The sequence below is a fragment of the Coffea eugenioides genome, chromosome 11 (genome assembly GCF_003713205.1).
Source record: "Coffea eugenioides isolate CCC68of chromosome 11, Ceug_1.0, whole genome shotgun sequence".
Classification (NCBI taxonomy): Eukaryota; Viridiplantae; Streptophyta; class Magnoliopsida; order Gentianales; family Rubiaceae; genus Coffea; species Coffea eugenioides.
In genome coordinates this window covers 49,283,792-49,308,233 of record NC_040045.1, presented here as the reverse complement: position 1 = coordinate 49,308,233, position 24,442 = coordinate 49,283,792, and the positions used below count along the sequence as shown (strand labels likewise).

The window sequence follows — 24,442 nt, the reverse complement described above, 5'->3', positions numbered from 1 at the left end:
GAGATAGTTAACTTTAACTGGACATTAACTTTATATGTTTTCAAATTTATCCTTGTCCTTGTCTATATCATATATAAAGGGGTAGGGAGCTTTTTGGCGTAAAAAAAAGTTGTCGTCTTGTGATCTTCCTAAATTACCCTTCAAATATAATTACCCATTATCATGTTTGCTTTTGTCTCTCCTACCCACTATCATATCTACTTCTATCTCTTTTTCTAATAACTACGCACTACCAAATAATAGTTTATTTGTACATTTATTTATGTAAATGTCTGTATGTATTATAAAACCAAATCTCATAAAAAATAATTTTAACAAATATCTTTAAAAAATTTTAAATATTTATTTATTATTGCACACACGTCAACTGTCCCTTCAGCACTAGTAACAATTATTCTTCTAAGTGGATCTGTCCATTCTCTGCTAACAACAATAAAACCAGAATATTTCCTTGTAACTAATAATCTGCTGTATCAAGACAGCGGGTTGAGGATTTGACAGGTGACCGGCGTCCAGAAAGAATAAAATAAAAAAAATGCACCAAAACAAAAATCACGAGCCAGAGTCGGTGAGTTACTAACAGACAGAGAGAGGCTAATAGGCTGTCCTTTTGTCATGACTGCCTGCACGCTTTACGCTACCATCGCACCATTCACTAAAGACAACTCATAGACGGAGTCGTTGAAGAATTGACTAACACTTGCGTCATGCTTTGGGAAGCCATAAATTAAAATGCCATCCAAGTCAGGCCCTCTCTGGTAACCCCAACGATTTAAAATTAAAAATGCATAAGCACTTAAAAAATGGTATACATGGAGAAGTGTGCTACTGTATCAGAACAGCATTGTATTGCTGTTGTTTTCTTTTCTCTTTTTCCCCCTTTTCTGAACTTTTTAGAGCAAAGGATGATTTGAGAAAACCACAGGCCTAAGGCAGCCTGAAGGGACACACAAATCTAGAATCTGCACAACAATAAAAGCTCTCAATCACTAAGCCTAAATTTCGTAAATGCACCTCTATTGCTATGGGATAGGGTGAGAGAAGTGATTCTGGTACATGTACTTACAATCTACTGCAGCAAAACTACCAAATTCAGAGGCAATTGCATCAAATATGACGAACATTGCCCAAATTGAACTCCACCAAAGTTGGTTGGCCATCTATATTCTACAGTGAACGATTCAGCCACAACAAAAGGGAACAAAATTGAAATTGGCACACTAAGCATTGACCATGTTCCTGTATTTCCTTTGTTCACGGGCATGCTCGCTTTCATCCCTGCAACCGAAGGTCCAGAAGGCGAGGGAGGTACTAACTATGAGGATGAGAAGGATGGCCACGAATAGTGCCTTATCAGCCTGCCAGTCCATCTGGAATTTGGTTAGGTAACCTGCTTTGCATGAGTCACAATCGTAGCACCCTCCCCTGTTCCTGCTGTTTGCCCACATTTGGCATTCCTCGTTCTGGGAAGCAAACCCAGATTCTGGGATCTCCCAGAAGCTTTCATTTCTTTGCAGAAAACCACAACGTTTTGGTGGACTACAGCAGCCCAACTGCAGACAAGCAACACAGCATCAATCAAACATGCATCAAAACTTAAATTGCCCAATCGTGAATTTTGCTATGACCGCGCAGAAGAGGAAGAGAAAAGAGAAGAAGAGGGGGGGGGGGGGGGATGACTACAGGGAGACGGCGATCAAATAAAGAAAGATGTTAAATTGTTAATAACCTGAACGTAGTACAAGTAATCCCATGGCGAACTGGCAGAATGATTTCTGAACCCCTGACATAATCCCTTGTCGATCAAACACGTCTTGGCCCTATTCCATTCCTGATCATTCACTAAAATTAAGCGCAAGAGTGGGGAGAATCCGGCTAGCCAATTTCCGGTCTGCGTCTTCTGATATGTAGCATTTGCGGACTCATTGGGCAAAGTCAAAAACATGAAAATGCTGAAAGTGATGGCCACAATCGTAGTCATCGCCATCAGCCACGCATAAAAGATCTGCAGGGATCCGGACTTACAATATGAAGCCATCAACCCTATCAATGACATGATCAACAAGTAGGCTGACAACCAAAAAATCGTCGGGGCAGAGTTTTTGTAGCACTGTTTGTTGGGGGGATCATGATTGTATATCAACACACAAACGGTTTGGAAGATTGCGAATGCCAAAATTAGGACGTTTAAAAACCCAAGGAAGAGTTTCCTGAAACTTTTCATCGTTATCGGAACCAATTGTTGGAAGATCGACTGCTGGTCAATCCCAGCAGAGTTGATTTGATGAATCTGAAATTATCCAGGCACCTTGTTCTACTAGGAGGCTTTGAGAAGCCTCGAGACTCTATAACTTCGGTGTTTGTTGGAGAATGCCTATATGATTATTAGGCAGGGGTTAATGATGGTGAATATGAATTCTGAAGATGCAGCGAATTAAGAGTTTGAACTGTTGAATTCCTACCTAACCAGGCTCTGCTAATGACAACTCTCGTTAATTTCAGACATTATGGGTAAATACCCCTCCATTAAAGTGGAAAGAGGCAAATCCGAAGATCTCCAGATAATTGAGGGAATAATGGAGAAAGAAAGAAAATAAACCCCAAAGCGAGGAACAGAATGAATTACTATATTTCAAGAAAATCAAGCAGCAATAAGAACGGCCGAAACTTTTGTCAGTGCTTGAGTTTCAAGCATTTACTCATTTGTGGACATGTGACTTCCACTTGGCTAAAGGACGGGTAAGACTACATTAAGCTTGTCAACCAACGATTCAGAAGAATCGTACCGTTCCTTATATTCTATAATTCTATATGCATTACACACAATACATGTCCAAACACACCAGGTTGACAGTCATGTCAGCCAAGAGAACCGCTTAAAGCAAACTGATCGCATTTACAACCTTCTCTAGAACAGTTATCGCATCCTGGCTACTCATATCGTTATTAGTCAGGGGGAATTCACTTGCGAATCAACTTTTTAATGAAATCCAAAATATATTTGTACTGTACGAACAAAAGTGTCGTAACTAGAAAGCTAATATCCTTTCATCCTAATGCAATAATCGAGAGATATTAACAGATTAACGGCGGTAAAGGTACAGCCTCTGTAGATCCTTGCAATTAGCACAAATCCACGGAAAAGCTGGAGGATCCAGGCAAAAGATATGAACGCGTTGAATCTGGCAAACATCACATCTTTCTAGAAGATCCTCTGGTTCTCGACGAGAGCAGTGGCAACATACCGGTGCTCCTGATGACTGCATAATCCGAAAAACAAATCAGACGTGTATTCAAATATGGAAGTTCATTCTTACAGCTTGTTCAATTAAGTAAAAAACAAATAGTAAGCACCCCATCTCCCATTTTATGTCCAAAAAACATATATCCCTTGTCCGCTACCTATTTGCAATCAGTTGAACAACTTCTTTTTTGTTGAAAATCTTTTGAGCTGTCAGGCCCTTCTGCAACTACACGACACTCAATCATGGGTAAACAACTAGTAACCTATACCCATGTCACGTTCCTCTGTCTGTTGGCAACAGAATTGGAGGCGCCATCTACAATGAGTAAAATGGCAACTTTCAATGGACTGTTTTCACAGCATGGAACTTTGTTTCACAAGTAAAAACGACTCATCCATGGTAACTCTTGCTTAGCGGTTTGCTATGCCTAAGATCCAAATCAAAGATGTTAGGATGCCATTAAGTAGCACTGGAGAGAGGAAGAGAGCGCCGCCCCCGGCCCCGGGGGTGGAAGGAGCTCCAAAAGAAATGTCAATCTCAATTGTACCAAAGTCAACTTGTTGACTAGAAAAAGACAAACTTCCGCTTGGGGTGTGCGTTTCTCTTTAGTGCGTGTGAGCTTCGAGTGCTTATGTTTGTCCCACATCGAAATTGGGAGGGAGATTTGGGTAGTTTATTAAGGTCCTCAGGAACCACATCAGTTACCGGCTTTTGTGGTTTCCTGTGGAGTAACTTTACTAAATTGCAAAAGTCAACTTGTTGACTAGAAAAGAATGACGATTTTAAAATCCACAAATCTATCTGCTGCTGAAAAAGGCTTCAAGTAGGAAGAGGGGTAGTTTACAAGTTACAGATCGTTTTGGTAAATTGCAGAAGAAAGGCACCTGGGAGTACAAAGGAAGATTATTTCAAAGTAAACAGAAAACAGCAATACTTGTGACAACTTACACTAGAAGGAATACTCGGTGCTTCCCCACCATCAAGAATATATATGCCCATCCTTGGATCATCATGAGGAACAGTTTGTGAATATATTTTTTGATCTGAAGAGACAGCATTATCCACCTTTGTTATGATGACAAAACTAGCCTTGCACAGAGGACATGTTGAAGTCTTCCTGCTTGAAGTCTAAGATCAGAACAATGAACTATTATGAAACTTCATTAACTACAAGAAAACCATGTGTAATTTAAGCCAAAACCACATAGCTTAAATAAGATGGTCAGAATGGTAAAATGAATTGCTAAAATCTGAGAGCATACAGAAGAATAGCCCCTATCTTGAAATTTCATACTAATTTTTGCAAGCACGGAAGACACATAGCTCTTATCATGAGCATCAAACAACTGTCTCTTGTCTGAGGAACATCTGCGAAACTACTACGTCAAAACAGGTGCAAGTACTATAAAATCTACAATAATCATTTTCCCCAGAATAAAAGCAGATGTCTGACAGATAAATCATTACCCAATGGTTGGGTACTAGATTAGTGCAGTACTCAATACGAGCTGATAAGGAATTATTCTGGTAAATTGTGCATTAGATATGACGCAGAAAACACAAGAATAGAAGGCTATTTGTACTTTTAGAATGACAAGAACATTCCACACGTATCACAGCATATTGCCTTCCAAGTTTTTTTTCCCTGCATGAGAATGAGTACAATCTTTGTGCACTTATAAACAAGATCCAAAGCATGTATTGTGTGAAAAAAATTTACCGCATGATCTGCCCAGCTCTGGATGCAAGAGAAACAAAATCTGTGGCCACATGGCAGAAGTCCTCTAGTTGCACTGAACTCTGTCCAACAAATGACACAAGACAATTCCGTTGATGCGGGCAATCTGGTAGATTGTTCAATGTCATTACCATTTGCATCAGCATCTCTAACATGATAAGATGAGGCACCATTTACATCTAAAATGTCATCATGAATATCAAGGACATCAATCACATTATCAATGTCCTGCATATTAGTCAGAGCTTCAGATCTCTTTTGCCCAGATTGATACCCGGTAGAGTCACATGTGACCCTAGCACTCAATCTGCATTCTTCCCCCTGAACAGAACTATTAGAAACAGCTCCACTGCAGTACTGCTCATGAAAATCTTTTTGTCTTGACATTTCTTCCTCAGAATCTGAAATTATGTCCAAAGTCTCTTTTCTCATATTTTTCTTCACTAGCCTGCGCCTATGACTTCTGCGAGATGTTTCAAGTGAAGCAGATTTTCCCTTCTTCTGACTCAAAAAGATTGGATGCTGAGGAGAATGTAATACCTCAATCTATTTCAAGTTTTCAAAAGGTAGGAAAAAATAGAAATACAAAGCAATTAGTGATTCTCAAGCCATCGTCCTAACCAAGCATATGGAGTTTGAAAGCACAGACTGCTTTTGCCAAAAAGAAGGATTAGATGCAAGATGGAAGTAATTCATTACAAGCAGCAGATATTGAAAAAGTTAACCAAAATGTGCACAATGAAAGTGGAAAGTTAAAATGCAATTGCTGGATAAGCTTATACATGGACATTATAGGCACGAAAAAAGGCTGATATGTACTCCTAGTTTTTTGTTAAAAACTCAGAAAATATTCGTTATTCAAAGAGTTTTTTTGCTTACTGGAAAGCATGACAACCAATTCTTATAAGATGAGCCAAAGAATTTTCTACTTATGTAGTAATATTTTGTTATTTCCCTACAAACAAAGAATATGTAAGACAAACATGACTCATGATTAAGAAGCATAACAGTTTAGACAGATAATTAAGAAGAACATGAGAAGCTTAAACTGTCTCCCCATCAATTTTGAAAGAAAAGACGTTGAGGTCAATCATGCAACCAAGGAGAGCAAATTAAAAGGAAAGAATTAGCATTAGAAAGATGAATGATAGAAGAATTTGTATTTACCTCTTCCCTTTGAATGCTGGGTGAATAAGGTTCAGTGCAACGGTATGTACTAGCAGAAGAGTTTTCCTGCTTTGGACTTCCTCTGCTAATTTTTCTCTTCAATCTATGCCTGCTTTGCTCCAGCTTAGGCAACAAATTCTGAAATCACAGTAAATTGCAGTGGAAAGTAATGCTGATGTTACAGATCTCCTGTACTTGATGCAGGACTTTGATTTGAAAAAAAAAAATGTCAAAGAAAAAGCATCTTTCTCATTATGGAGATCCATTTTGCCAAAATGTGTTGTACAATGTGAACATCCTATAAAACAATAGAAAAGAAGAAATCTATCTGGAAATTTCAAGTTAAGTTCAGTTAAGCAAAAAGAACGGTACTTGAAATACTATCAACATGTATGAATTTTGTCTGAGGTACTTGTCCCGTGCCCCTATACCGACGATTTCCCTTAGCCTCTAGTGTCCAGGATGTCTTCTTCTCCATTAGAAACAGTATATAACAATTTGTGTTCTGAAGTCATCCCATCTAGGGGGCCAAAATGTTAACTTACAAATCTATAACAAGATAATACCAACTCAAAGATGTGAAATGTGTAGAGCATGTCAGGTATGTATTGTCCATGATAAGGTGAGAATGGAAATTGCTCTGAACACGGTGTAAAGCCGCTGAGTTAAATCATGTACAGGACTCAAAGCAAGAGCTTCAGGAAAGATGAAGGGGGAATTTCCGTATGTGTAGTGTTGCCTAAGACAGCTTATGCTTGTTGAAATAAGAAAGGCTGATACACAAAACTATCAAGTCACCTGCAGTCATCCATACTTAAAAATACCAATCACTGGTAACAACTAACATTAAGACCATGAGAAGATGAATGCTACAACATCGATTTAAAATTGAATTAATGTATACAAACCTCGTTTCGGTCATTCTGCAGACGGGGATGTCTCACCACATCAGAACTAAAAGGAATAGTTATTGATAATGGCCCCACTTGTTGCCCACTGCAAACAATGGATGGATTTACACAAGGTGAGTAACAATTGCATGTTAATTTTCTGTATCGTCCTACCCAAAAAATTCTAGCAACTCATACAGAAATGCAAAACTATGAAAACAATTACGATACAATACCGGGGAAAAGCAGTAATATTTTTATGACGTACCACTGCAGAGTATATGGATCCTCTGGAAGACGTCTTCCTTCCTTGATACAATCCTCAATCCACTGATGATTAACTACCAGAGTCTCAAACTGTCTAGCGAGCTTGTATTTTGTTCCATCATATTTCCAACAAACCTAATTTAAAAATATATATATCTCAAGCCAAAAGCATTTTCATACGAAGATTAGGTTGGAAAAGACAGTTCAGGATGCCGAAAACCTACGAGATGAGTGACTGATCTACTCATTCTACCGACATAATTACCGCCGGCCAAAGAAATCAGTTTGATGAGGTTGAATCGCTCCAAGCCGGTGTAGCCAGTTACCGTAGCTACAACGTTTTCCATGCCTTTGATTGGCAATTTCCTTGAAACTAAAGAAATCGAATTTATTGACTTTTCGAAATCGATTGCAGAAAATCTTCGCAAGTACTTGCGAGCAGGGGAAGCTTGATATGAAACCCCCAGTGCAATTAAAATTTTGATATATGGTATATCATTCTACAACAAGCTAAAATTAAATGCAAATGAGGAATTTATGCTGAGAGAGAGAGAGATGACCTTTGGAAGACCGTGCAGCAGGCGTCGAATCGTCTGCCATAGAATGGGAGAGCTGCGGATGCGAATGCCGGGAAAATGAATTTCAAATGTTTTTGTGAATAGATCACCAGAAGCCCATCTAAAAGATTTTTCAACGACATCGTTTAGTTTAATGCCTAGTTTGGGAGTTTAGGCCCTTCAGGGTAGAGAATTAAAGAAAATACACTAAAAGAAAATAAAGGTTAGGTTAGAAAAGAAAGAGTTAATTCCACTTTCGCTCGAAATCGTCTGTCTTATCTGCTCCGTCCCGCAGATTTCATATCTGTGATGTCTATCCCGTCCTGTTATCTTGTGTATTGATTAATAATTCTTAGAATTCTATTGTACATAGATCTAGAATCTATCCTGTCTATCTCGTCTCTAATTAAGAGTTATTTGTATTAATTAATAATTCTTAGAATTCTATTGTATATAAGTTTCGTAATTAATAAACTTATAGGATTCTATTGAAAAATAAGTCCAATAATACAACACACTTGGCAATTAGACAGAGGCAGAAACAAATTTCGAGACAAATGGTATGAAGTGTTCGGATTCAACAATTCAGAACTGGTTTGCCTCTCAAGTTAATGAATCAAACATCCAAGATCATAATGAAAATTGCGAATCAAGATCAAATTAGTCTATCAATGACTCGATAAAAGCAGGAATAGAGTTAAATACAATGACTTTCGTCCCTCATTGTCACCTTGGTTGTGTGACCATTTTTGGAATTTCACAGCAAATGCTCAAGTGACGGTGCGGCCCTGCCCTGATAGAGGATCAGTCGGTTGGGATTTGTTATTGTGATGTCATTTTACTATCCTGCCGCTTTACCTATTTTGCGCCTTTGATGAGGAATGCTAACACAGTACGAGTTATTGGCTTTTTTGTCATTTCAGATACAGGACCACTCGGCTGGGATTTGTTATCGTGTGACGTTTTACTTTCCTGCCCCTAAATGAGGTATGCAAACACAGTATGAGTTATTGGCTTTTTTGTCATTTCAGCCCATTAATTTCTCGCCAATTGGGATTCAAATACTAACGGTGCGGTGCAGCAGTGCTTTGTTGTCAGGTTCCTTCTGCTTGGTTTGATCATGGTTCAAATTCTTACACATCACCATTAATGCTAGCATAATATAATAGATTAGAAACACTGAGCTTGGCTTAGTGGCCATCAAGGAGGGTCTTAAATTCTTCCTTGGATTATAGGTGCGGATTTAAATTTTACTTGTAGCAAAAGTAATTTAAAAATTGTGCCAAATCACTTTTTTGGTTTAGTAAGATCTGTGTACCTGCTAGTTCCAAACACAACCTCTTTAGGCTTTCTCTCCCATGTAATCTAGAATAGATAGGTTATACAATAGTTATAGTTTTTGAAAAAAAAAAAGATTAGATTATACAAATATCATAATTATATTAAAAAAACACCAATAATGCTGTATAAAAAAGAGCAGTGTTTGGCATTTGGTCATTGTCTTCAGCTGCGGAATTGTATCAAGGGGCTATGCACTGTTGTTGTAAATGCAATTGAATAAATTTATAAACATTCGATGACAAACCAAGGACCTGTTTGACACCCTAGTTTTTTAGTTACTAGTTTTTTAACAACTTTTGCTACAGGAACCCCAAAAAACTTTCCAAAGTTTTTTATCTACACACTTCAAAAATCTATACATAAAAAATTTTCCAAAAACTTTTCTTCCTTCCCCACCCAACCCACCACACCAACCACCACCTCTCCCGGCGCCGGTCACTTATTCCGACGCCGGTAACCTCAAAAAAAAATTTTGAGTCCCTCACCATCACCCCCTCTCCTCCCTTCCCCTCTCCCTCCCCCTCCTGCTAGGTGCGATCTAGTCGCGCGACCAGATCGCAAAGGGGGAGGGAGAGGGGGCTACGATCTGGTCCCAAATCATAGAGCAGAAAGGGGAAGGGTGGGTGGCGAAGGGGGAAGAGGGAGGGAGAGAAAAAGCAAAAAAAAAATAACGCACAGCTGCCGGCCTTCCTCAGGCATCGGAGTGTGAAGGAGAAGGAGAGGAAAGAGGGGAGGAAAGGGGGAGAGTGGGCAAAGGGGGTGGCAGGCCTAGGGGGTGGCGGGCAGAGGGGAGAGGAAAGGAATGGTGGAAAAGTTTGGGGGTGACGGGGGAGGGAGAGGGAGGGGGGGAGAGAGAAAAGCAAAAAAAAAAAAAAAGAAAAACAGAGGTGGTGCTAGCAGAGGTGGGAGGCAGAGGAGAGGTAATGAGGAAAGGGGAGGGGGAAGGAAGAAGAAGAAGAAGAAGAAGAAGAAGAAGAAGAAGAGGAGAGGAAAGAAAAGAAAAATGAAAGAAAGAAAAATAAAAAGAAAGAGAAAGAGAAAAAGAAAGAAAAAAAAGAAAATGAAAAAAAAAGTTTTTCACCTTACAAAAATTTTTACAAATTTTTTTCAAAAATTTCTACAGTGCACTGCAGTAAAGTTTTAGACAAATTCTCAAAAAACTTAGGTTCTAAACAGGCCCCAAATTTCTGGACATTGCTAACAGTAGAGCGAAGAAATAACGTATGCTCGTTACCTTGCATCCGGGGGAACAACGATAAACCAGCTCACTATAGTAGGAAAAAAAAAGAACTTTCTATTAGTTTCATCTATTGTAGTAAATGATGTCTAAATCACAATTCACATCACTGGTTTGTTTTGGCATAATTATATGAACTAGACGTAGAACTGAATCATTTTAGTTTCGATTTTTTCCTTTTCGTCACCTATTATCTCTTACGTCCTCTTTAATTACTGTTAGAAATTCCCTCCAAACTCCCAGAATTCTGTCCAACAACTACTATACATATTGGAAACAATAAAAGTACAACACACGGGCAGCCTCACGCGTGAGGCCCCATCAAGCAATAAATGAAAACGATTACAAGTCAGAATCTCATATTTGCATATCTTAAAAAGTAGAGAATATAGTAGTATAAGGATCCTTTTGACAAAAAAAAAAAAAAAAAAAAGTAGTATAAGGATCCACGCATGGAATATACTGAGTTGAAAAGATGATGCGGTTGAATGCAAGGGTAGATATAGGTAGAAAAAGAGTAGTATTAAGAGCAACACCTGAGTAACACAGAAAAAATCAATGCGTAATATTTTTATTAACAAATTATATTTGGTGTTTTTTCATAGCGTAACAGCGCCAAATTAGAGTTTAACTTTCTTGATTTTCTGTATTTTTAAATTTAATTAAAAAACTTCAATTGACCCAACTCCCTAGGCCCTGGCCTGCAACATGCAAACCGGACGCGCCCACTTCCCAAGGTACGTTAGGAGGAACTGATACATATCACATGTTAAATTGGATTTTCCACACTCACCCACGGTTGGGAAAAATAATCTGGAGTACTTAATTTTTTTGTACTACTACACGATAACTCCATTTGGGTCAAGGGTAAATCTGAAATTTTATTTCGGCAATACTCGTTCATTCTAGTTTGCCAAGAGCGACCTTGTATTGTAATTTTCTTTAACTTAGGACGCATCAACTTTTTGGTGAGACTAATTCTTTAGACTATATATAATCTTATTTTAAGGATACACGATGAGATAGTATACACGAATCGATCACAGGACATGCTAATAACTATCAGACACAAAATGAGTCGGACCACCTACGGGGCTCGTATTGTAATTTAGGGGTGCGATTTCTTCTGTTGGAGTTATTACTACAATCTAGTATAACCATGCGAAAACTAATTTTCATTAAAGATATAAGTGGTGACGATAAAATTTATAGTATTAAGGCGTTGTTTGGACAGTAATTTTTTTAAAAAAATTGTTACGTTTTTTGTAAACATATTTTTTAAATCACATTTTTTACCCTACATATATTAAATTATTACAGTAATTTTTTTTTAAAAAAATTTTAAAAAATGCAATCCAAACAAGGTATAAAGTAAGTAAGTCGACCAAATCTCCAGTCTGATTAATCCTCTGCACCAGAAGAAGTTACCACTTGCTATTAAGAAAAAAAACAGCGGGAAGCGAGGAAGAAAGACAGAAGAAGCGGAAGCAAGGAGTTAGTGGAGAGCAGCTGGCTGGCGTCCAGGGGGACGTGAGCATGGGCTGAGTCGGATTCCAGTAAGACATGACTGGGAAATGACTATGCAGTACCATCCTGATTTCGTCTTGACGTGACGTACCTCCTTTTGCCAGACCCTCCTCCCTCCCCCCCCAACCGTTAATTCGCCTTGGATGACTGTATCCAACGTATTCATTACCGCGAACTAAAATTCGGCGCGACTCACAAAATCATTTGACCATTAATTACGCCGATTCTGACCCACACAAGTACGGGGGGCCACGAAGGATCCTGTAATAAGTAACGTAATGGTTTTGTTGCTCCGCGTGTATCTATGTCTATATATGTACATGAGTAACACAACAACCACCCCATACGTGAAGAAAGACCGAAGGCTTGCCAACAACCGCAGTAACAGACCGCAATTACTTCGCCATCAGCCTTGGGCATGGCCACTCGTGGTGTCGCGTGCCCCAAGCTTCTCCAAAACCTCCCATATTTCCTCCTCCGGCGTTTTAGCTCTGCTCCATCCCCGATCGCTGCTGCCGTTTCTCCTTTAAATCTAGTGGAAAGAGCCGACAGTGAGGCCAACTTCTCCATCAATCCCACCGTCACCCCAACTCAATCTTCCAGAGACAGCATCGTTGATTTTCAAGACGTCAAGGGATTATTCTCAACGGTTTCCACCCCAAGGCTGTTGAAATCGTTGATCACCCTGGAAATGGCTGCAGTTGACCCCATGGTGGATATGGGCCTGTGGGTCATGAATTCCAGGCTTATGGAAACGCCTATCTTGAAGCAGGTTATATCGGAAGCTATAAAACATACTTTTTATGATCATTTCTGTGCCGGTAAAAATTTGGAGGAGGCAGGTAGGACCATCACCAGGCTATGGGATCCTGCTGGATTGCAAGGGATGTTGGATTACGGTCTGGAAAATGCTGCGGACTATGAATCCTGCGATCAGAATATGATGGAGTTTATCAGGACAGTTGAATACTCAAGCTCTCTGCCACCGTCCTCTGTAAGCTGCTTGCATCAATCTCCTTTTCTTTTACCTTTTCCCCCTCTTCTGGTCATTGGTTTCCATGCACGCCCCAAAACCTTCCCCCTCCACACCCCTACCCCCCCTCTCCTCTCAAAAAAAAAAAAAAACAGTAATGCACTTTTCTTCTCTTGTGCTTGTAAACATTATGCATGTGCTATATCTGAAAAATTAGCAAAGTGCTTGAAAATGTTGGATTTTTTCTGGAACAGGTTAGCTTTGTTGTAGTGAAGATTAGTGCAATTTGTCCCCCTAGTTTGCTTAGAAGAGTAAGCGATTTGCTGAGATGGGAATACAGGGATAGTGCTTTCCATCTCCCCTGGAAGCTTAATTGTTTTCCAATTTTCTCAGATTCAAGCCCCTTTTATCATACCCCAAAAAAGCCAGAGCCTTTGTCCCCAGAGGAAGAGCGAAATCTCCTCTTGACTCATGAAAGATTATTCAAGATTTGTGAAAAGGGTATGGAAGCCAATGTTCCACTACTAATTGATGCAGAGGACACTGCCCTGCAACCAGCAATTGATTACTTGACGTACTCCTCGGCTGCCCTGTATCATAGAGATGATGAACCTCTACTTTTCGGAACAATTCAAGCTTACCTAAAAGATGCAAAAGATAGGTTGGTAAAGGCAAAGAAAGCAGCAGATAAAGCTGGAGTGCCGGTGGGGTTTAAGTTGGTGAGGGGTGCTTATATGTCGAGCGAACGAGGAATAGCAGCTTCTCTGGGAGCGGAGTCTCCTATTCAAAACAATATCCAAGAAACGCATGCAAGCTATAATAGCTGCGCAGAGTTTCTGCTTGAAGAGGTTGCTAGTGGATCCGGCGCCGTAGTTCTTGCAACACACAATGTTGAATCAGGTAGAGAATCTGAAATATGATAACGTTTGAGGAACTCAATCACAATACATTTCTAAGAGTAAGTTGTGTGCTTTTGATGATGAACAGGGAAATTTGCAGCGGTTAAGGCAACAGAGTTGGGAATCGGAAAGGATAACCGGAAGCTCCAATTCGCTCAACTTTATGCAATGGCAGAGACGCTGTCTTTTGGATTGAAAAATGCAGGATTTCGAGTCAGCAAGTACTTGCCATTTGGACCTGTAGAGCAGATTATGCCCTACCTCCTTAGAAGAGCTGAAGAAAACAGAGGTCTCTTATCTACCTCGAATATGGACCGACTTTTGATGAGGTATAGATGCGTAAAATTGGCTTGAGTGGTTTTGTCCCTTGTAAATAGATGTTCCATTTGACATATTTTCCTTCAAGTCACAGGAAAGAGCTGAACCGGAGACTGAAGTCCTTCTTCACTGAGGAACAAGGTTACTAAATCACCAGGCTATGGAATCGAGTTGAAGACTGGTTTTGAAGGACCGAAGCAACAAGTCATGTATACCATCATTGAATAACAAGAAGAAAGAGCAACTTGCAGGCCGACATAATGAGTATATACCCAAAATGCAGAAAAATAAGGCTGCAAATCCAATGTTGAACGACTGTTGCAAATGTACATACAAAAGCAAAAAAATGAAGATTGATTAGCAACTAGTAGGTTCTTGGTCGTCATGTTGTTGTTGCTTTGTGCAATGTACATTAAGCTCACCTTTTGTTGTTGAAATAATAGAGTAGTATTTTGTAAAATATTTAGTAGCCTTTCTCAATTGGTATTCACTATTCAGCTTTGCTGATGTCCAAAAATAATGTGTAGGAGAGGCTATTATCCACACCTCTCGGTTCTATCTTCAAAACCTGTGACGCATCGATAGCTCGTACCATTGAATCAATATTTGTATTAGGCGTGAATTTGGAACGAAGGAGCACAGTTGAGTCAGTGTTTGGATAGGAGATTATTTGAAATATTATTTGGAATAATTACTATAACACTTTTTGTGATGTGATGTATTGTACGTGAAATAAAAAGGTAATTGGAAAGATAAAAAAGTGTGTTGAAAATTGTATTTGTGATGTAAGCAAAAAATTTCTGGCCGTTATTTGGCTATCCAAACACACTAGGCGGGGATTGAGAATGAAGGGAGTGTGAATTAACTCATTCTCGAATGACTTTATTTAGTAGGGTGGTATTATTAGTAGCATAAATTTCCATTTGCAAGTTTGCGTGAAATGCATTTTGATCATGTCTTCCCTAGAATTCGCTGTGGAATTGTCTCAATTGTTGGTCAAGTAGTCATTGTTTCACGTGCATTGCTTGGTGATTATGGAAGAGTTGTTACAATTGTTGATCATGTGGCCGTGTGAATTGTCTTAGGGATTGTTGGTCATGTATTCATGCACTTGGGATCCTCGGTGACATATTTTGAGTGTCAATTCAATGCCACCTCTAATATTGCGCCAAGTGTCCTGTTAGTATTTGCATTTTAATTTTTTAATAATTCAAATTAGTTTGGTTTAACACAAATTTTCTCTACCCTCTAAACCTTTAAACCAAAATTTACCGGCCGGTCTAATTCAAATACCATCACTTTTGAGTTAACTACTCACGATCTGGGGAAAAAGAAAAAGAAAACCTAAGCGATTGAGCCACCAAAGTCTTTCATCGGTGATTGCTTTGAACAAAGCCAAAAAGAGACAAAGTCCCTGGAAGCTTGTGGGAGTCTGCCAAGACATCTAAAAACTTCCTACATCCCCTGGGCAATGCAGCCATAGATAATTCTGTCTCATACTGCAAATCAAAAACCACCAACTCCCTCGGAAACACCACATACAGTATATGCTTCCAATGCCATGAATATGCGAATCTCACCATATAGGTAGGGAAAACGGCCAACACGGGAGCCCCATTCCCCCCTGCACCGCTGGTGGGGCAGAGGCTGCGGGGACCAGCGGACGGAGGTGACGAAAGGGGAGAGGGAAGGAGTAGCAGAGGTAGCAGCAGTAGATGGAGGAGGGAGAGGAATTGTGGCAACTAACTGCATAGAATGGGTATCGACAATGGATACAGAGCTGCCGGTGGCGTAAGCAAGGAGATCGGCGGGAGATAGGTCGGCGGCACCGCCATTGTTGCGAGAAGGTGGACCGGGAAGCATGCTATCCCAAGATTCATTTAAGGGTCGCGGATTGATGCCATGATCCTCGTTGAATCAGAGGGAGAAGTATTAGATGATGTGATACTAAATTTTGAATGGAATGAATTGGAAGGATGGGGAGTAGTGTTGAGAGATCTTGAGGTTCATCGTCCTGATGGGTAGAGAAAACTTGGTAAATGAATTAGACCGGTCGGTTAATTTTGGTTTAAAGGTTTAGAGAGCAGAGAAAATTTGTGTTAAATCAAACTAATTTAAATTATTAAAAAATTAAAATACAAATACTAACAGGACACTTGGCGCAATATTAAAAGTGGCATTGAATTGGCACTCAAAATATGTCACCGAGGATCCCAAGTGATATTCATGTACATTATTTCGTGATTAGAGGAGGGTTTTTAGAGTCATTCTTGTCGTTGAAAAGGTCGTTGAAAAGGATGCGAGGAAGGATGAAAGCGTAAAAAAAAAAAAACAAGTTGCACTCATCTAAAGAAGAGAAATTCCTTGACGATGAGTCTGAGTCCTCCTTCCGCGGTCCAAGACCAAGTTGGAGCATGCCGTGTTGCATGAAGAACTTTAAACCCGTAGTATCACTACTATTTCCTTCTCTCATCTTTGAAGTGTTCAATGGCTGCTGGGCTCACAAGAAGTCGCCAAAAGGCACTTTGCCAGTGAGTTTACGTGTGACCCTGTATGTAGTTCTCTTAGATCCATATGGATGTCTAATGCATTCGTATGATCCGGTGATAATTCAATTTCAGGCGATTTCTCGTAATCCAGTCGAATTATCTTTTTAAAATAGGTTAAAATAAAAATAAGAATAAGTTAGATGATGACAATTGACGGGAAAAAAAAAAGAAGGTGACTTTCCGTACTTGGGGAGGCACGGCATCGAAGATCCTGCTGCGCTGCGTCCAGGATTCCAACGAACATGGGAAGAAAAGTGAAGCGACGGGGACCGGGCATCCGATTAGGTGGGCATTGATGTTGGCATTGTCACAAGACGCAAAAAGATCCATCCTGGAAATGTTTGGGAGGACAAGCGCACGTCGTTTTCAGGCGTGAAGAGGCCATGAGCTAATACATACAAATGGTTGGCCCAAAGCGGCAGCACTTTTGTCTTCTCCTGGACCGTATCCTTCCAATTTCAGAGATTCACGGATTTTTTCCCTTTTATTAACAACAAATTCTTACCGTAAGAATCTGTGCGAATCGTCTGGAAGGCCCACTAAGGGAATCAGTTGCCAATGTTGACAACGACCATATTCTAGCGCCTGCCGTATGGTCGGAGGAATGGGAATACTCAATTAATGATAATAACTGCTAAAAGCGAAATATTATTATTTCCTCTATTTTTTATTATTTGTACTCCCAACATTTATTTTATGTTGAAAATGTGGTTAAAAACATGGGAGTGCAAATAATATTTTTTTTTATTAAAGCTTGATAATCTTTAATAAACTACTATTCTTTTGGAGAATTGATATTTGCACTCTTATTTTAACCACTCGCACTCCAATCTTCTCGCTAAATAATATCCTTTCAATAAGTGGTAGAAGCTAATTTGAAAGTGCAAATCTCACTTCACTTTTTTTTTTTTCATTCCAAAATATTGGAGTGGGTTTAGGTGTAATTTATCACTACGAACAAGACATGTTTTGGAATCAAAGGTGGCTTACAATCATACAATTAATCTATCACAATAGAAGATCTAAATTCATGAAATTGCTATTATTGGGTTAATCAGGGACTTTTGTTCCACCATCCCATTCAAATAGCAACGAATTATTTTTCCTATCTTGGTTTGTGTTTGGATTGCATTTTCCGTCATTTTTCATGGAAAAATTACTGTAGCGATTTGATATATGTGAGGGAAAAAGGTGATAGGGAAATGTGATCACGAAAAACGACAATATTTTCTGACGGAAACAAGCAATTCAAACAAGACCTTAGTATTCTCCCCACCTTTTTTCTCATCATGCTCTCTGGTTTTCTTACTCTCTCCCTGTCATTGCCCATCTTTCTCACTCCCCTCTTTTGCCTCTGCCATCGTAACACCTTCCTCCTCCACCCAATTTTTTTTTTATAGTAACACCTTCCCTTGCCATAGAAATATATAGTATTTTTATCAATAAATATTTTGGTATAAAGTATGTTAATTTTGAGTATTATATTTACATTATACCTTTCTTACTGGTTCAATTAATGATAAATAGTTGCAGATTATATCTTTCTTAACATTTCCTAGGCAGTATATATATATATATATATATATATATTTTGTTCAGGAGGACAAAGTAGAACTACCACTCTAATCCAGGAAGGCAAAGTGTTATTAACCCAAAAATTAAGGTTGTGTTTGAATTGCATTTTTCATGATTTTTCATGAAAAAATTACTGTAGCGATTTGATGTATGTAAGGGAAAAAAGGTAATAGGGAAATGTGATTACGGAAAACGACGTAATTTTTCTACGAAAAACAGCAATCCAAACAAGGCGTAAAGCTGCCATAAAACGTAAATTTGCAGATACTAACCACGTTCTAATGTATTTATCATAGGAGAAATTAAGTGGGAGTAATATCACGTTTCTGGTTTACAGATCGGCACAAAAATTATAAACAAGAAGAACCCCATCTCGATGGAAGCAAAGATTATTGCAGCTACATCTACAGATATCAAAATTATACTTGTGAAGGTCAAATGACCGGATACAACAAACGGGAACGCGCTCATCAACTTAGAGTTTGATAGCCCAGAGGCCCACCCGTTCCTTCCTGTCTCGTATCATTCCTCCCCATTAGGGAAGGCATCCAAGGGAACAGTTTTCCTAGCTCCCTACCTATGGTACTAGAACTCGAATCCCTATCACTTATCCCGAACTTGGCTCTTTCTATCGCTTCCATTATATCCTCCCTGGAGACACGTTCTGCCCCTGTGGATCAGGAAAGCATATGACAAGCAGAATTGAAAATTCAGCTATAGATTTTGCAAGGTCAAATCAGAAGGCATTAAATGACCAACACCATTCTCGACATCTCACAAAAGGCTACTGGAAAATCCTTTAAGCAATTTCAGATATTCAAGAAATGGAAACCAGTAGCAAGAGATTTAGCAGCAAAGTTTATCAGTTGCTTCAAATCAGCTGATTATACCACTTTTGAATCTAAAAGCTTTTGAGCTATTTTTATTTTTGCGGTAGACCCTGCTTTAACTGCTTTTAAGGTATACAAAGCTGATTCTCAGAAGCAGCTCTTAAGATGCTTTGAAAACATCCTTTGGCCGATCAAAACTTCCCACACCATGCTTTCAGTTTACTAATCAGCTCCTGCAATAATACCCATAACCACCTCTAAAATGTCCAAGAAACAATCATGCATAAAGCAACAGTTCTCCAGCTTAAAAAAGGATGCTATGCCATTTATGTTCCTAGCTAGCTCAGGAGACATTTTCTACGCACATTAAGCTATCCTCCAAACTCTCTCAACCAGTGATAAGGTAGAGTTTCTTGGTAGCCGTAATAGCACCTGACTTCTAGGGAGGTGAGACTCAAAGAGCTTATGCCGCTAGAGTTGAAAGTACTCGCCCAAGAAGAGCCGAGCCATAGACTAAACCAGACCTACAAAGAGTCTAGGGAGGTGAAAATAATTGTTCTAGGATGCTCTCAATTTAAAAAAAAAAAGTACCATTCTTTTAATTAACCAGCGGAGAAGATTGCACCGATAGAGAACTGAAATTTAGTTTGTTAATGCAGCACATCTTAAACTAACCTCTGCGTGCAGCAAGCAGTGCAGCTTCATTGACTATGTTTGCAAGATCAGCACCAACAAAGCCTTGAGTGAGAGATGCAACTAGATTGCAGATAAGGTCCATATCTTCCTCTAAAGGCACCCCTCTAAAATGTATGGCCAAAATCTTTCTCCTCCCAGCTTCATCTGGTTCTCCCACATAAACTTTCCTGGAGAAGCGGCCAGGTCGACAAAGAGCTTGATCCAAAGCTTCAGGTCTATTAGTCGCAGCAATAACAACAACATTTGTTCCAGACTCAAAGCCATCCATTTCAGTCAGCAACTGCAAAGGCCAAGGAATTGTCAATGAAAATTGAAATTATACAAAATAAAAGCTCTTCAATCTTTTAAGATACTCAAAATTAAGAGTTACTGAAGATCATAATGAATATGGCAAGTACAACCACAAAAAAAGCTGGTGAAAACAAAATCTCAAATGGAAATAAACCTAGTAGTCTTGCTTTCAGAACCAGTATCCTCATTACTGGGACCACTTTAGACACATCAAGTGGAGAAGACCTAAATACAAAAATTTTGAACCATCTTTCAAACTCCTGAGAGACTGAACAATTGTTAGCTTCAGGATAAGGTCATTGGTTTGTGCTTCCAATATAATTGTGAATTGTCTTTTGCACTTTTTTTTGTTTTAATTTTATCAGGTTTATAATAGCCATGTACCATTGATTACTATCATTGTTCTGGATCGAGAATTTGAAGTTATGAGCTTTTCTTGCAAATATTTCTAGGTGATTCTAGCAACTAGTTTTTGTTATTCATTTATGATTGTTCAATTAACAGTTCATATGCATTACCATCTTCAGGTCCTTAGAAACATAAATCTGTTTCTAGCGCAACACATCAAAGAAGTTCTCATTAATTTGCTCATGCTACTAATGCAACACAATTCAACTCTTTATATATTGCGTGTTCATCTTTCTAAAATATTTATGTCCTGGTCCGTAGCTTCCAAGAAGGCACACCTAATGTCCCTTAAATTTTTCATATTATTATTGGATTGTTTAAGAGCTAAACACTTTCAAATATACAAAGGCAGAAATACCTGAGTCAGGGTGAAAGAATACCTGATTAAGTGTTTGATCCCTTTCATCATTGAAACTTCTCCCACGTTTTCCTCCAACAGCATCAAGTTCATCAATGAAAACTATTGAAGGTGCATTTTTCCTTGCAACACTGAATAGATCTCTAATACGTGCTGCTCCTCTTCCAACGAATAACTCAACAAATTCACTGGCAGAAACTGAAAAAAATGGTACTCCTGCTTCTCCAGCCACTGCACGGGCTAGTAATGTTTTCCCGGTTCCTGGAGGTCCCACAAGTAGCACTCCTTTGGGTAACTTTGCTCCTAGCTTACTGTAGTTTATTGCTCCTTGTAGGCACGATACTATCTGTAGATGAAGTGCGTGCATCAAAACCAATCCCAATGGCAACAAACAGTTGTAATTTTGTGTACAATTATGTGTATGTAGGCTCATGCAAGCGCTCTCTCACACAGACAGACACAAAAGTATACTTAGTGACCAGGGGTATGCAAAACCACACAGCAATAAAAGAAACTAACTCCGGTAGCATCTCATGCTGTATTGTTGAATCTTTAATCCAAAACACAGTAAATCAGTCTAGCATGAAAGACTTACTTGATAGCACACCACAGAGCTCAGAATATAAAACAGAATCTCAAAAGGCCGAAAGACACATTGTCCTTATTGATTTGGTGATATATTCAGTTAACATTTGCTACTTTAACTTTCCAATGTGCTCTTCAGAAACAAGATAAATATGGTTAATAATGTTCAAACAATAACACAACTGTACATTCTCATTCCAATTGTTTTCAGATTTCTACTTTTATGCACTGTATGCTAACTCAAAGGAAGTTTATCATTGTGTAGCCCTTGAAAAATATTCAAGTGACTCAAGTTTGGAATTTGTACTACCTCCCTCTTCTATTCAGTTTTGATAACTATGCATAGGCTTAACAAAATATAGGAAAATATAGCAATCTAGGTTAGACAGACAGTCAATGCCAAACGAAGAGAGAGAGAGAGAGAGAGAGGAAAAGGAAGAAAGAAGTGAGTCTAGCTACCTTCTATGACCGAATTGTGTTCATTTTAAGAAAAGTATGCATTATACTTTTGGACGCCGGAATATGCAAGTAGATCATCACACATATATGATCATTAACCTAGCCCAATCATGGTAAGTGTATCTCCAGGATTCTTGCTTCATAGTAACAAAGGTATGTCTCTTACTATTAGCAAGCAGTATTGAAAGTGAAAATCAAAGCAGAAATTCAATCACAACTATTGTTCATATAATGATGCTGAGAAATTTGACTTTCTCATTTCCAGACCAAAAATAGGTGAGAACTATTAGTGTCTATAATCATCCTGAGTATAAGATTTGGTAACTAAAGCAAGTACACCAAGTGGTTGGCATACCAATGTTCATCTAAGAAGCAAACCATGTTTAGTGATCTACATCTATGATGGAGTATGAAACCAATTCCATATATTGAACTATAAACTATTCAAGTTTACCAAGACAGTTTTAAACTGCAGTTGGACAACTAATGTTGTAGATCAATACTTGATTTAATGAGGAGTGACACTAAGTTTCAAAAAATGTTAAGGGTCAAGAGGTCCAGTAAATGGGTTACCTGGTTCCTTGTACTCATCCTTAGTAAAACCAGAAAAAGAGAAAGATATTTAGGAAAATAAAAGGGAAAAAAAACCATAATACTGCTTAGAACAGCATGTAATATATTTTCTCATAACAGTTATTTTGCTGAAACTTTTTTTCTTTGGGGATAAGATTATTGCCAAAACTTAAAGATTGCAGAACTTTCCTTATGAATGATATTCCTTTTTCTATATCCAAGTTTTGAACCAAACAATTGTTCAGCTTAAGAAAGGGACAAATAGCATTGCACACATCAAGCGCAAATGGTACCACAGAGCAGTCAAAAGGTTGAACTAACAATCTCTGCTCTATATTTAGCTGCATTTACACAGGCGGGCCCACATGAATCATGTCCTCAAAGAGAATTTCATGGCCATTTAAACTTCCTCTTAGTTACAATCTCTAGTTCTAATATGCATTCTCAGAAAAATCAACAATGAGAAGCGTGTCTGCAAATGAAATTTAATGAGCAAAATTTTGAGGATACCTCCATAAGCTCTACTTTTGCAGTATCCACACCATCCACATCATCAAAAGTAACCAACTGATTACTTGGCCTTCGTCTTCTAGCTGGACTATTGGCCGCAGAAAGTTGACGATAAAGAAGCCACATGATAGGAGTTAATGGGATCCATAATGACAGCATTGTTATCAATGAATTCCTGATTGACGCAAGTAGTGATTGAGGGGCTGAGCTGTATGAAGTTCCTTTTTCCCTCATTAGACTAAGAAGATATCCTTCATCGTGATCAATCTTCCGGGTAGAAAATTGCCATAAAGGAGTAGAAGCTCGGCTTTTCACCATTTTATTAAGCACATTGCTACCCATTTGACTCGTTTTTAGAACATCATTGCCGGCTTGACCATCATCTATACTATTTCCAGGAGCTAAAGCTTCACGTTCTGATATTTGAGCATCTTTCATCACCCACGATTCTGTGTTGTAGTATATCCGACGAGTACCCTCCTCGAAAAGAACCTTTGACACCATTCCATTTTGCAGGCTCATGATCAAGTCGGAGTAGGGAACAACTTTAGGAGGCGACGTTGCAGTCAGTTTCAGAAACAAAAAGCAGAGCCCCAAAACAACCGCAACAGAAGTCGAAAGGGTCACTCTTCTCACGTTTTTACGAATGAATGTTCCAAGACCATTTAAAATCGAGCTTATGGAAACCCTTTTCAATCTTCTCCAGTATAATCTTAACCTCGGTCGCAATCTTATTGAAAATTTCCTTCTCGTACCATAATTCACCTTTTTCCCCAAGCGGGTTTCTGCCTGTCTCGTCTCATTGCTGAGTGACTTAAACCTAGTACTATGCAAATATAATCTATGTTGGGATGTCCAATGACCATAATTCCATCCCAATAAAGGCAGAGAAACTAAACTATGATATGACTTAGAAAATGAACTAGCTACACTTCTATATGTTCCTAAAAATTTTGGTTCTCCGACATCAAGTTTGAATCTTTCTTGAGAAATTATTAAGCCATTATTGGGAATAATTGGAAAAGCTGACATCTTTATACTACAATGAAGTCAACAAAAAATCCATGAAACCCACAAAGAATTTCAACTCAATACAAGATTATTCTCGAGATTGCACTTGCAGAAGCAAAAATACCTGGTTCAATGAGCAGGTAAAAGAATTGGTATTCTCATTTGATGTTCTGAAATATTAACACCTGCTCTCTTTAGGCAAGCAGATCTTCCATTATCATTGACTGTTAGAAGAGAATTTTGTAAAAGAAAGCAAAGCCTGAGACGACTGAAGGGTGATTCAGGATAGGGTCGGCGTACCCAAGATTTTTGAGTTAATTTTTTGGGATGTCTATTGGACATCAGTCAGTCTATCCGACCACGGGTAGTGGTATCTTATCAGCCTAAATTCCAATGCGAGACCAATTTTAACCGCTGGGAAATGCACGCTCATGCCTG

The 24,442-nt window shown here is 38.8% G+C and overlaps 4 protein-coding genes across 4 annotated transcripts; 1 reads left to right on the top strand and 3 right to left on the bottom strand.

The window, feature by feature from the left end:
• Positions 1-771: 771 nt before the first annotated feature.
• Positions 772-2,622, bottom strand: LOC113753222 (tetraspanin-12-like). The gene is made up of 2 exons (XM_027297323.1): positions 1,730-2,622; positions 772-1,553 (listed from the first exon to the last, which is right to left on the bottom strand). The coding sequence occupies exons 1-2, from the start codon at positions 2,222-2,224 to the stop codon at positions 1,221-1,223; spliced, it is 828 nt and encodes a 275-aa protein (XP_027153124.1). The 5' UTR covers positions 2,225-2,622; the 3' UTR covers positions 772-1,220.
• Positions 2,623-2,821: 199 nt separating this feature from the next.
• On the bottom strand, positions 2,822-7,936 carry LOC113754212. Its single transcript, XM_027298568.1, has 8 exons — positions 7,868-7,936; positions 7,532-7,680; positions 7,309-7,442; positions 7,059-7,146; positions 6,151-6,288; positions 4,966-5,529; positions 4,194-4,373; positions 2,822-3,260 (listed from the first exon to the last, which is right to left on the bottom strand). Exons 1-8 carry the CDS (start codon positions 7,905-7,907, stop codon positions 3,084-3,086), a joined length of 1,470 nt encoding a protein of 489 aa, XP_027154369.1. The 5' UTR covers positions 7,908-7,936; the 3' UTR covers positions 2,822-3,083.
• A 4,391-nt stretch (positions 7,937-12,327) lies between these two features.
• Positions 12,328-14,639, top strand: LOC113751092 (proline dehydrogenase 2, mitochondrial-like). Its single transcript, XM_027294956.1, has 4 exons — positions 12,328-12,963; positions 13,197-13,842; positions 13,930-14,170; positions 14,254-14,639. The coding sequence occupies exons 1-4, from the start codon at positions 12,388-12,390 to the stop codon at positions 14,306-14,308; spliced, it is 1,518 nt and encodes a 505-aa protein (XP_027150757.1). The 5' UTR covers positions 12,328-12,387; the 3' UTR covers positions 14,309-14,639.
• A 3,897-nt stretch (positions 14,640-18,536) lies between these two features.
• LOC113752936 (probable inactive ATP-dependent zinc metalloprotease FTSHI 3, chloroplastic) lies at positions 18,537-24,343 on the bottom strand. The gene is made up of 4 exons (XM_027296995.1): positions 22,994-24,343; positions 20,889-21,212; positions 19,789-20,089; positions 18,537-18,953 (listed from the first exon to the last, which is right to left on the bottom strand). The coding sequence occupies exons 1-4, from the start codon at positions 24,023-24,025 to the stop codon at positions 18,754-18,756; spliced, it is 1,857 nt and encodes a 618-aa protein (XP_027152796.1). The 5' UTR covers positions 24,026-24,343; the 3' UTR covers positions 18,537-18,753.
• Positions 24,344-24,442: the final 99 nt, after the last annotated feature.